We start from the raw sequence: 13,881 nt of genomic DNA on the forward strand, positions 1-13,881 counted from the left end.
AAAACATGACAGCCCTAAGGGCCTCATTAGGCTACAGGTTGGTGCCAACAGAGGTGCCGATGTAATAACAGAGAACGGGCTTCGGCTGCCATCAGCCCCCACAGGTGGACGGATGGGGTAACAGAGGAAGTCACCTTCTGATGTAATCCACTTAAGAGGGTTTGTTGAGCACCCCTGGCATCTGTGGTGGACCTAGTCTATTTTGGCGCTAATCTCATCTATTCCAGCACTATTTTTGTAGTTTATGCTGGCAAACCAGAATGGTATGTAGATGTATATCACAGTTCACCAATCCCAGACCTTCTGCTAGCAAAAGACCATAGTATAATAGTATATGCTAAGTAATGGACCAAAGATAGTCAGTGCTTTTCTTTTTGCGGGTCTCAAAAGCTCAGAACCACATTTAACCAAGCCTCTGCCTCATCCCTGGTACTTTTCTGATTCTCCAGTGTACCAATGGCCCAATGAATACACTACCTGCATAGTGTCATGCATCAGTACCACCTAGTCTGGTGAGCCAGGCGTACGCATACTGGGACCACGGGACTTTGAGGGCCTTTGTGTGCTCTAGCAGTATAAGTAGAGCATCTGCATCCTGGAGTAGGAAAAAGGGTGGAGACCTAAAAGGCTCTTTTACATGGACCGTTTATCAGGCAAATACCATATTTTTCGCCCTTTAGGACGCACTGGCGTATAAGACGCACCCAATTTATAGGTGCAAAATCTAAAAAAAATTAAGATTTTGATTTTGAACCCAATAGTGGTCTTCAACCTGCGGACCTCCAGATGTTGCAAAACTACAACTCCCAGCATGCTGGGAGTTGTAGTTTTGCAACATCTGGAGATCCGCAGATTGAAGACCACTGCATAGGAGGCAATACTCACGTGTCCCCGCGGCTCCGGACCCGTCACCGCTTCCCTGGATGTTGCTCCATCGCTGTCGCCGTGTCCCCGTCACTCCGGAACGTCTCTGCTGTCGGCCGGGTATCCTCGCTCTCAGTCGTTGCCATCACGTCGTTACGCACGCTGACGCACGTATGATGTGATGACGAGGAAGGAGAGGGCCGGCCATACAGGGGATCCCTGAACGGAGAAGACACCGAGGAGGCAGGTAAGGTCCCTCCCGGTGTCCTGTAAGCACTAACCCGGCTATTCAGTCCGAACAGCCCGACTGAACAGCCGGGTTAGTGTCACTTTCCCTTCAGACGCGGCGGTCAGCTTTGATCGCCGCGTCTGAAGGGTTAATACAGGGCATCACCGCGATCGGTGATGTCCTGTATTAGCCGCAGGTCCCGGTCATTGATGGCCTCAGGGACCGCCGCAATAGGGGGGTATTCGCCGTATAAGACGCACCGACTTTTTCCCCCCAGTTTTGGGGAAGAAAAAGTGCGTCTTATATGGCGAAAAATACGGTAAGTGTTATTAGTAACAGTCATTCTCAATTATCGGCCTGTTTAAAAGGGCCAGTGATCAGCCGATGAACAAGCAAACACTCATTTATCACCTTATCATATCTTTTGTGTGGCCATATACATTTTCGCTATCATCCGTCCATCGTCCTGTGTAAACAGGGAGTGTGTGGCCGACAGAGATGACTATAAATGGTCACACAACCGACTGTGTCTTGTGGGGAAACAAGTGGGAAACAAAAGTTTTCAAATCAACTGGTGACAAAGTTAAACAGATTTTTTAAATTGCTTCTATTTCAAAATCTTAATCCTTCCAGCATTTATCAGCTGCTTACAGATATACTACAGAGAAATTTGTGAAGTTCTTTCCAGCCTGACCACACTGTCCAGATTAGAAGCAAATCCCCATAGAAAACCTCTCCTGCTCCGGACAGTTCCTGACACGGACAGAGGTGTCCGCAGAGATCACTGTGGCCAGACTGGAAAGTCACTAATTTCTCTTTAGTGTATCTGTAGTATACAGCAGCTGATAAGCACTGGAAGAGTTAAGATTTTTAAACAGAAGCAATTTACAAATCTGTTTAACTTTCTGGCACCAGTTGAATTGAAAACCTTTTTTTTTTCTTCACCAGAGTTCCCCTTTAAATGGAGCACTGCAGCCAAAGACAACTTATCCCCTATTTACAGGATAGGAGATGAGTGTCTGATCGCGTGGGTCCGACTGCTGGGTCCCCCAGCGATCTCCCGTTCGAGGACCAAGAACTGCCGCAGCTCTGCACGGCTAATGCTTGTGTCATCGACCTCACCAAGAGGTCCCTGGGAGAGGCAGGGATGCAAGAACATTGCCAGCATGTTGGCCGCGGCATCATGCCATGTTCCACATGCCTCCTGCATAGGGAGATCCACGGCAGTTCCGGGTCCCCATACGGGAGATCCTGCGAATAGGGGATAAGTTGTCTTCGGCTGCAGTACTCCTTTAAACAAGCACTGATCATAGAGTTCAGTGCTCATTGTCTGCCTCTTATGCTCCCACGTATATCCCAAAGGCAAGCCGGATCGGCAGCACAATGGGCCCACATATGCTGCCTGTAACACTGACCAAAATAGAGGCGCACAATAACTATTGGCAGGCCACTGATTTGGCTTAGGTTAGAGTCACAATACAGAAATTCTGAGAGCAGCTGACGCCAGCTGAATCAGTCGGGTGCTGGAATTGCGCAGAAAATGATTCTCTCCATAGACAGTGATGTTACCTGTGTTGTATTCAGACAAAAGAAGGTGTTTGTTCTTTTGGCGGATCAATGTCTGTCATATGCACTGTGCAGCGATCCACTGCTGAGGTAGACTGAGGGCTTACCTCGTGTCCTGTGCTGGCTGCTGTGCTGAGAATGATAAAGCCTGACAGGACTAGGCTTTATCAATCGAGCGCAGAGCACGCAGATCAATGTGGTTCTATGGAACCACATTGATCTGTATGAGGAATCTACTTATTCCTCCAAAAAGTCCTCTAAGGGGACTAAAAGTGTAAAAGAAAAAAAAAGTTGAATAAAAAGTTTAAAAAACACACACATTAATCCCTTCCATATTAAAAGTGTGAATCACCCCTTTTTTCCCCAAATTCCATATAAAAAATATGTAAACATAATAAAAATAAACGTATGTGGTATCACCGCATGTATAAATGTCCAAACTATAAAAATCTAAAAGTTAATTAAAGTCCAAAACTGTATTTTTGGTCACTCTGTATACCCTAAAATAAATGTATAAAAAGCGATCAAAAAGTCCCATCAAAACAACAATGGTACCGATAAAAACTTCAGATCACGGTGCAAAAAATTAGCCCTCATCTAGCCTTGTATATGGAAAAATAAAACATTTATAGGGGTCAGAAGATGACAATTTTACACATACTACTTTTGGTGCATGTAGTTATAATTTTTTTTAAAGGAAAACTGTCACATGTTCACTCCCCCACTAACCACAGGTATTGACGGCATAGGCGTGCGCACGGGGTGTGCCGGGTGTGCCCAGGCACACCCTAATCCAGTGGCGTTGCGACCCGGGTGCGGCCCGCACCGGGTGACACCAAGACGCTCCGCAGCACCCCCCATCTGTGCCCGACCGTCCTTCACCAGCCAAGACCCCCGCTCCCCCGCTGTGCGGTGCGCCTGTCCGTCAGGCGCACTGCAGAGCGCTGCCTCCTACTCCAGTTTGTGCCCTGCCCCGCTCCGCTATGGCACACCTTCAGTTGGTCTGGTCATGTGACAGCGCGTTACTGCCGTCACATGACAATCAGGACGTCATGATGTATTCAAGGACGCCGGCCCCAGAGCGTGACGTGATGGTACACGGTTCGCAGGATTATCGCGCTGAGTGAGTGAATGTTATTTCAACCTGCCTACTGGGTCTGGGGGAGGGGGTTAATCTGGGGGGTACTGCATTCCTACAGGGGGGGAGAGGGGGTTAAACTGGGGGGTACTACCATCCTACTGGGGGGGGGGAGGGGGTCATCAGGGGGGGTACTACCTTCTAACAGGGTGGGGGGATAGGGTTAATCTGGGGGGTACTGCATTCCTTCAGGGGGGGGAGAGGGGGTTAAACTGGGGGGTACTACCATCCTACTGGGGGTGAGGGGGTCATCAGGGGGGTACTACCTTCTAACAGGGTGGGGGGGATAGGGTTAATCTGGGGGGTACTGCATTACTACAGGGGGGGGAGGGGGGTTAATCTGGGGCCCCGGGTAGGCAGGTAGTACCCCCAGATTAACCCCCTTCCCCCAGTAGGATGGTAGTACCCCCAGATTAACCCCCCCCCCCCCCCAGTAAGAAGGTAGTACCCTCAAATTAACCCCCTCTTCCTGCCAGTAGGAAGGTAGCACCCCCAGATGCTGGTGGCCTCCATGTCTATTTTGCTTTTGTAGGGAACTGTACTGCACCTAATGTGGGGGGAACTATACTGCCAACCTAATGTGGGGGACTATACTGCCAACCTAATGTGGGGGACTATACTGCCAACCTAATGTGGGGGACTATACTGCCAACCTAATGTGGGGGACTATACTGCCAACCTAATGTGGGGGACTATACTGCCAACCTAATGTGGGGGACTATACTGCCAACCTAATGTGGGGGACTATACTGCCAACCTAATGTGGGGGACTATACTGCCAACCTAATGTGGGGGACTATACTGCCAACCTAATGTGGGGGACTATACTGCCAACCTAATGTGGGGGACTATACTGCCAACCTAATGTGGGGGACTATACTGCCAACCTAATGTGGGGGAACTGTTCTGCACATAATGTGGGGGAACTGTACTGCACCTAATGTGGGGGAACTATACTGCACCTAATGTGGGGGGGAACTATACTGCACCTAATGTGGGGGGAACTATACTGCACCTAATGTGGGGGGAACCGTACTGCACCTAATGTGGGGGAACTGTACTGCACCTAATGTGGGGGAACTGTACTGCACATAATGTGGGGGAACTGTACTGCACATAATGTGGGGGAACTGTACTGCACATAATGTGGGGGAACTGTACTGCCCATAATGTGGGGGAACTGTACTGCCCATAATGTGGGGGAACTGTACTGCCCATAATGTAGGGGAACTGTACTGGTGCAGTACAGTTCCCCCACATTAGGCGCAGTACAGTTCCCCCACATTAGGTGCAGTACAGTTCCCCCTCATTAGGTGCAGTACAGTTCCCCCTCATTAGGTGCAGTACAGTTCCCCCTCATTAGGTGCAGTACAGTTCCCCCTCATTAGGTGGCACCTAATGTGGGGGAACTGTATTGCCAACCTAATGTGGGGGAACTGTATTGCCAACCTAATGTGGGGGAACTGTATTGCAGACCTAATGTGGGGGAACTGTACTGCCAACCTAATGTGGGGGAACTGTACTGCCAACCTAATGTGGGGAAACTATACTGCACCTAATGTGGCGGGACTTATACTGCACCTAATGTGGGGGAACTATACTGCACCTAATGTGGGGGAACTATACTAACTGTGTGCATATATATATATATATATATATATATATATGCACGCGCGCAGCGTGAGTTTGTGCTTTAGGGTGCACACCCTAATGCAATAGGCTGCGCACGCCTATGATTGACGGATAGTGCAGGGGACGCTGATTCATATGATCCCTACTTTGCCCGGATCCGTCCAGCCGTTCCCCCTAAATCTTATTTTTTCTATACATTCAAATGTGGCTGTAACTGGCACGGGCGGGGTTTTTAGGAGCCTAGTGGCACTGTGACGTCAGCACCGCCCTTCTGCAGCACCGCCCGCTTATGAATATTCATCCCCCCTCCCTCCGTCTCTCCCTGCCACTCCTAACTGGTCTTCACCAGTTAGGAGCAGCGGGGAGAGGGAGAGCCGGAGGGAGGGGGAACGAATATTCATAAGCGGGCAGCGCTGCGGACGGGAGGCGCTGACATCACAGTGCCACTAGGCTCCTAAAAACCCCGCCCGTGCCAGTTACAGCCACATTTGAATGTATCGAAAAACTAAGATTGCGGGCGAACGGCTGGGCGGATCCGGGCAAAGTAGGGATCATATGAATCAGCACCCCTGATTCATATGATCAGGGGCTTAGTGCGGGAGTGAACATGTAACAGTTTTCCTTTAAGTAGTAAAATAAAATAAAACCTATATAAATTAGGTATCCATGTAACCGTATGGACCTACAGAATAAAGATATGGGGAAGATTTATCAAAACCTGTGCAGAGTAAAAGTTGCCCAGTTGCCAATAGCAAACAATCAGCTCGCTTCTTTCATTTTGCAGAGGCCTTGTTAAATGAAAGAAGCGATCTGATTGGTTGCTATGGGCAACTGGGCAAATTTTACTCTGCACAGGTTTTGATAAATCTCCCCAATGGTGTCATTTTTACTGAAAAGTGCACTACATAGAATCGCAAGCCCCCAAAAGGTTACAAAATGGCTTTTTTTCCAATTTTGCCAACAAATTTTTTTCTGGTTTTGCCGTAAATTTTGTGGTGAAATGATTGATGTCATTATAAAGTACAATTGGTGGTGCAAAAAAAAAAAAAAAGCCCTCATATGGGTCTGTATATGGACAGAGGCATCAGCAGAGAGCACTGTGGTCAGACTGAAAGGAAATTCAAAAATAGAAGAACTTCCTGTGGATCATACAGCAGCTGGAAGGATTAAGATTTTTTTTAATAGAAGCCTTTACAAATCTGTTTTAACTTTCTGGCACCAGTAGATTTTTTTATATATATTTTTTTTGCAGTAGAGTAACCCTTTAACAGCAGCTTTGAGACAATACACAGGGATTAAAGCATTACAGAGCCAGGAATCCACTATTCTGCACACTCAGCAATTACATAAACTAGTAACCGAACACAATAGGGGCTTTGTTATAGACCCACTTTCTGGCAATGCTACTACTGTGTCAGGTTGTGACCAAAGGTATGTATCTGAAAAACAGGTAAAGGAATAATGACAGGTGTACAATGACACAACAAGCAGCTCAGAACTGTACACTGTTTACTGTAAGAGTATGTAGTAAGAAAACTGAGAAAAAGTTATTTTTGGAACATATCTTCATCAGCTTCTTTAAACATGTACTTTTTAATGCTTTTGCACAATAGCAAAAAAAAAAAGTTAACAGTTAAAAGTATGCAGTAGCGAGGAAGAAAAAACCCTTTCAAAGGGCGCTGCTGTTGTCGTTTAGAAGCTGTGCAGGTTTCTTTATTTCATGTGCTTAAAAGTCCATTTGCGGGAAAAGTCCAATCTATATCATGGAGATCACTGGTCACATTATTCTCTGTTTATTCACACCCTGAGGAGAAGGGAGTGTGATGTGTGGTCTACTGTAGACACCAGTCATCATGTGTGATAAGATCTTCTGGACTTTCTGTCTGGAGAAAAAGCTGAAAAGTCATGTACACGTACAACAACACCATGAGGCCCATCTCATGGTGTTGCTGTACGTGTACATGGCTTTTCAGCTTTTTCTCCAGACAGAAAGTCCAGAAGATCTTATCACACATGATGACTGGTGTCTACAGTAGACCACACATCACACTCCCTTCTCATCAGGGTGTGAATAAACAGAGAATAATGTGACCAGTGATCTCCATAATATAGATTGGACTTTTCCCGCAAATGGACTTTTAAGCACATGAAATAAAGAAACCTGCACAGCTTCTAAACGACAACAGCAGCGCCCTTTGAAAGGGTTTTTTCTTCCTCGCTACTGCATATCTCTCCAGGACTGGCTAGTCCTGTCCTGTACCCTGGGCTTAGCAGCTGCATCCGGTGGACTATCATCTACACCACTAACCCCACTGGGGGTCTATATGCGAGTTTTTTGCTCGCTCAAGGTGAGCATCCATTACCTACTCTTCTACTAACCCCCCCCCCACATGTCATCAACAGTATCACACTAGGCGCCTTCCCGCCGGTCTTCCCTCTTTTGCTTTTTCAGATTAACAGTTAAAAGTAGACGGTCAGCAAGCAGGCCAGCTGTTCTTATTCTAGGTTCATCCAGACAAGGCAGAAATGCAGCAGTTTACAGCTCACACCAAAGTGGATAAGATTTTGAACATCTAATCCACAAACCAGGTACATAATATCTACTGCGCAAACCCACCCATGTCGATTTCCAAACCATTACAATGGAAGAGTGGCTTAGATCTGCCTCAACACAAGCATACTGTGATGCAGATTTTCTGCTGCTGTCATCACTGCAGATGTACTAAAGATTTTCTGCAACACGTGGACATAGCCTACGGAGGACCAGTCACCTCTGCCAAGATGTCTGTGTTAGCAAGTACTTATATTCCCCATTAGCAACAATTCTGGAATATCTTTGCTTAAAGCTCTGTGTTGTGCCACTTACCCTATTTTTCGTCATATAAGACGCACCCAATTTTAAAGGATAAAAATCTAGAAAATAAAGATAGTGAACCAAATACAATGTAAAGTATAGGACAGTGATCTTCAACCTGCGGACCGTCAGATGTTGCAAAACTACAACTGCTGTCCGGGAATGCTGGGAGTTGTAGTTTTGCAACATCTGAAGGTCCGCAGGTTGAAGATCACTGGTATAGGAGGTAATACTCACGTGTCCCCGCTGCTCCGGACGCGTCACCGCTGCCCTGGATGCCGCCCTCCATCGCTGGCGCCGCGTCCATGGGGTGTCCCTGTCACTCCGGAACGTCTCTGCTGCCCGGTATCCTCGCTCTCCGTCGCCACCATCACATCACTACGCACGCCGCTCCTATTGGATGACGGGACGGCGTGTGCGACGAAGTGATGACAACGAAGGAGAGTGCCGGCCATGCAGGGGATCCCGGCACGGAGCAGACACCGAAGAGGCAGGTAAGGTCCCTCCCGGTGTCCTGTAAGCTGTTCGGAACGCCGCGATTTCAACACGGCTGTCCCGAACAGCCCGACTGAGCAACCGGGCTAGTGTCACTTTCGCTCCAGACGCGGTGGTCAGCTTTGATCTCTGTGTCTGAAGGGTTAATACAAGGCATCACCGAGATCGGTGATGTCCTGTATTAGCCGCAGGTCCCAGCCGTTGATGGCCGCAGGGACCGACGCGATAGGACAGGGTTTTAATGTGTATTTGCCGTATAAAACGCACCAACTCCCCCCCCCTCCCCCAGTTTTGGGGAAGAAAAAGTGCATCTTATACGGCGAGAAATACGGTATTTGTTATTCTAACTAGATATGTATGACTAAGTGGCCAACTGGGTGTATGTCCCTAGTTTGTCAATCAAAGAAGACAACATCTGACTGTGTAGGGACAAGGGGGGAAATTCATCACGATCTGTGCAGAGGAAAAGTTGACCAGTTGCGCATAGCAACCAATCAGATCACTTCTTTCATTTTTGACAAAGCCTCTTAAAATTGAAAGAAGCGATCTGATTGGTTGCTATGGGCAACTGGGCAACTTCTCCTCTAAACAGGTTTTGATAAACCTCCCCCAAGCTGCCTACTGGCACCAGTTAACTATTTAGTCATACCTTTCTAAGGCTGGGTTCACACCACATTTTGTTATATACGGTTCCCGTATATGGCTGGGAGGAGGGGGCGGGGCTTAATCGAGGCGCCAGCACTCAGCCGTATTCGGGAACCGTATTTAATGCATGTATTTGAGCCGACCGGAGTGAACCGCAGCCTCCGGTCGGCTTCGTTTTCGGACGTATGCGGTTTCCCGACCGTAGGCAAAAACGTGGTCGACCGCGTTTTTGCCTACGGGCGGGAAACCGCATACGGACAAAAACTAAGCCGACCGGAGGCTGCGGTTCACTCCGGTCGGCTCATAGACATGCATTAAATACGGTTTCCGAATACGGCTGAGTGCGGGCGCCGCGATTAAGCCCCGCCCCCTCCCAACCGTATACGGGAACCATATTTAACAAAACGTGGTGTGAACCCAGCCTAAGACGACTAATAGAGGACTCATCCGCTGTAAGGAACAAATTATAAACTTCCTGGAATGAAACTTTAGGTTGGATGTAAATGTTGTTATCCCAGAAGGAATAAGAACAGCCAGGAATGATTTGTAAGCAAGTCCAGCAGATTTGTGACCTGTCACAACAAATGGCTTCACCCCATAAAAGCAGCGCTTACAACTAAGACAGTTCATTGCTGCAGCATCTGTGAACATTAAGCAGATAGTCACTCCTAATAAACATCATTGCATACTAGACATGTAAGTTTAGAACACAATGATGCACACACTTCATCAGACCACAAACTGTATAATAGAAATACACTAGACTTATATATGAAAGAGTTGTCACTAGTATCTGCAGGTAGAAAATAATACGTTTACGTTACAACAACAAAAAAAAGTTATAACACTAGTGTCATTCGTATCCAATCCTACTGTTTGGGCTCCTTATATAGTCACAGGTACAGTGATCCCTCAACTTACAATGGCCTCAACATACAAAAAAGTTTCAACATACAATGGTCCAGAAAAGACAATTGTAAGTTGAAACCAGACTCAACATACAATGACAATCTGGACAAAGACAGTCCAGATCTGTGAAACTTGTCACTGGCCAAGAGAACAGACCAATCAGAATGGGCAATTTACTGGTAAAAACCCATGTATTACTGAAGTGTATGCACTAGGGATCGACCGATTATCGGTATGGCCGATATTATCGGCCGATAATCACGATTTTGGGCATTATCGGCAATTACCTTGCCGATAAGCCGACAATGCCCCGCCCCCCGCACCGCCCCCACCGCACCACGACCGCCCCGACCCGCGTCGCACCCCTCACCGTAGTGCTGGGCGGTATACCGGTATGAACCTGATACCGTTTTTTTTTCTCCCACGGTATGGATTTTTGCCCATACCACTATACCGGTCGGGCCCCTCCCCCAACCTCCGAGTCAGTAAAAAAAATTAAACTTACCCGTAATGGGGGTGGTCCGGGCCATCCATCCTTCCTGTAGTGTCCGACGGCATTCCGGGTGGAGGGTGAACCGCTCCGGGGGTCCTCTTCTCCACTCCGGGCAGGCTCCAGCCTAATACGCTGCATAGACGCCGCGACGTCAGGTGCGTCGCTGCATACGGGCGAAGAAGTTCTCCCTCGGAGAAGAAGTACACCCCGGACTGGTTCACCCTCCACCCGGAATGCCGCCGGACACTAGAGGAAGGATGGATGGCCCGGACCACCCTGACAGGTAAGGGGAGAGAAGCAGGTGGCGGCGGCGGCCTATGGCACCGCAAAAGCCACTGCAGTGCATTGATTTAAAGTGCCCCCTTTAAATCAATGATCTGCAGCGGTGTCGCGGGGGGATAAATAGCCGATAACTTATACCGGAATATCGGTATAAATTATCGGCTATCGGCCCTAACCTCCACAGATTATTGGTATCGGCCCTAAAAAAACGATATCGGTCGATCCCTAGTATGCACTGACTGATGTCTGGTAGCGCCCCCTGCAGTACAGGGAGGTATTACATGTTCTGCACTCTTTACCTGTGCCAGGGTTACCTTTGGACACCAGGTGAGGGAGACTCCATGTTACTTTTTTAGGACATTGCGTGTACTGTACAGAACCCTGAAGAAGCTCCTGTCCTCTACATAGACCAGTGTTTCCCAAGCAGGGTGCCCCCAGCTGTTGCAAAACCACAACTCCAAGCATGCCCGGACAGCCTTTGGCTGTCCGGGCATGCTAGGAGTTGTAGTTTTGCAACAGCTGGAGGCTCCCTGCTTGGAAAACACTGACAAACAGCGATTTACAGCTCCCAGCAGATCCTTATTACTTGTATATGTAAGGACTTGCTTTATCTGTTTTAGTTATCTACTTATTTTTCTTTAATTCTCACTTTTTCCAATTTTTGGATGACATTTTTGGAGCTTTAGAACCAATTACGAGGTTTCCATAGAGTTATGGGCTCAACATACAATGGTTTCAACATACAAACATCGTCCCAGAACCAATTAATATTGTAACTTGAGGGACCGCTGTATTTTGCTCCACCACCAGGAGTTGTGATATGGGTGGGTACCAAGGACAGACAGAACATAGTAGACAGGGACCAAAAAGAGACATCGCAGAAAAAGTCACCTACTTAAAAGGTCGCGTCAGCTTTTTCTGCATTTGGAATTACGATTTCTATTGCAGACGTGTCGGCAGATTGAAAAATAAATTGGAGTCTACTGCAACAAGATTTCGGAGAGGAATTTTTCCGCCACATTCCTTTCAGAAATTCGGCTGAGTGAACATGGTCTACTGAGGGCCATCCAGCTGACAATGATGGAATTATGAATATCAGTTTATTGTAGTGATCTGTCAATGATGTGGACCCACAAACAACAAGATGTCACCGGACCCTCACGTCAAATGGTCTAACCGGATCACCCTAAAGGGTATATCCACAGGACTGTCCCAATAAAGCCACAGTAATCCTAGCTCAAATGACAGCGACAACCCCATTAAGATGTAAAGAGGACTTTTCAGCTCCAGACATTATCCTACACGTTCTGCATCAGCCAATCATAAAACATAGAAACCCTTTTTGGATGGGGAGCCCAACAGACATGGCGGAGATAAATACAGAGCAGCAGCTCTCCATTATAAGCGCCAATACGGTGACCACCCATGACAGTCCCATATTGGCCCCTAAATAGATCAGGGACCCCACATGTAAGTTTCTTCTGTTTTTTTAACAGCTGGAGCACCACAGGCTGGAGACCACTGGCCTTTAGCATAGGAATGTGACACTATCTGACTAGTGACTATTACCAATGACGTCATAGTAGAGATCACATAACACATCTACCAACCAGATGACAAGTCAATGAATGGAGACATTCCACAGCATGTATCACGACACAATGCATGCTGGGATCTGTAGTCCTCACACTGGTCTATGCGATAGACTCCACCCCAATGTGACCCGTCTAGCCACAACATATCGCGACAGAGGTCACACGTCCCATAGCCACAAACTATTCCGCTACACAAGTTCCCCGGGGGAGGGGGCGGGCACTCACTCTCGGTCTAGCTGTCTTGCCGGTACGTACACAAGAGACCAGGCGGCCGCCCACAGGCTGCTGATCAGTCCTCTGTCCGCGGACGAGGCTACAGATACTTCAGCGTCCTCCGCCATGACAGGATTTCTCCTTCTGATCCGCTCAGCTCTGTTCAGTCCCCGCCGTCCGCGGCTCAGCTGCAGTTTGTTGTGAGATCGTGGGATCGCCCCTTACCGCGTCACCGCTCTCTGATACACTGAATGGGTGTTGACTCGAGGTCAGGTGACCTGCCCATACCGCCGCGCGCCGCCATCTTTGATGTGGGCGACTTGTTTATGTCAGGAGTCACTGGGTGAGAGGGTGACTGTGCGGCATAGGCTGTGGTCTGGACAGCAGAGGGGTGACGTATAAAGGAAGATACCGCCATGTCTAGAGTTACACCTGCAATGATTATGTTGTCTAAGGGTACATTCACAAGTACAGGATCTGCTGTATATTTTCTGCAGTAAAATTTCTTACCTATTGAAGTTAATGGGTAGCAAAATCAAATCCTGTACGTGTGAAGGTACCCTAAGGGAAAGACACTGTAGATACATTCGGGTTAAATGGATGCCCATTTCTTCAGTGGGTACTGACTGTAGGATGTCTTAGGGTAGTTCCACTCTATACCACAGCAGTACACTGGGAGATACATATAAATGGTACCTTAACTTATGCTGGGTTATACCCAAAGACTTCCAGTATGCCAACATTGCTGAGGTAGGTAGAAGTTTGTCACTTAACCCCTTAAAGGGTAGCTCCCACCATCCTATATATTTTTTTTCTGTCCCTGCCTATTGCCAATCTATCCCTAACCCCCTCCCTGCTTTTAATTTTTATTTTTACTATATTAAAAATGCTTTTTGTCTGCCTGGCAGTGTGCTCACTACCAGGCAGACTTCCCCAGCATGCACCACGTCACTGATGCCTGCTGGG

The 13,881-nt window shown here is 47.7% G+C and overlaps 1 protein-coding gene across 1 annotated transcript in view; it reads right to left on the bottom strand.

The window, feature by feature from the left end:
• The window catches only part of ABHD5 (abhydrolase domain containing 5, lysophosphatidic acid acyltransferase), a 96,826-nt gene extending 83,564 nt beyond the window's left edge, over nt 1-13,262 (bottom strand). The window contains exon 1 of the mRNA XM_056520124.1: nt 12,928-13,262. Within this exon, the coding sequence (XP_056376099.1) occupies nt 12,928-13,043 (116 nt within the window). The 5' untranslated portion in view covers nt 13,044-13,262. The remainder of the gene's footprint in view (nt 1-12,927) is intronic.
• Between the last annotated feature and the right edge of the window lie 619 nt (nt 13,263-13,881).

Source organism: Hyla sarda, chromosome 5 (assembly GCF_029499605.1).
Source record: "Hyla sarda isolate aHylSar1 chromosome 5, aHylSar1.hap1, whole genome shotgun sequence".
Taxonomy (NCBI): Eukaryota; Metazoa; Chordata; class Amphibia; order Anura; family Hylidae; genus Hyla; species Hyla sarda.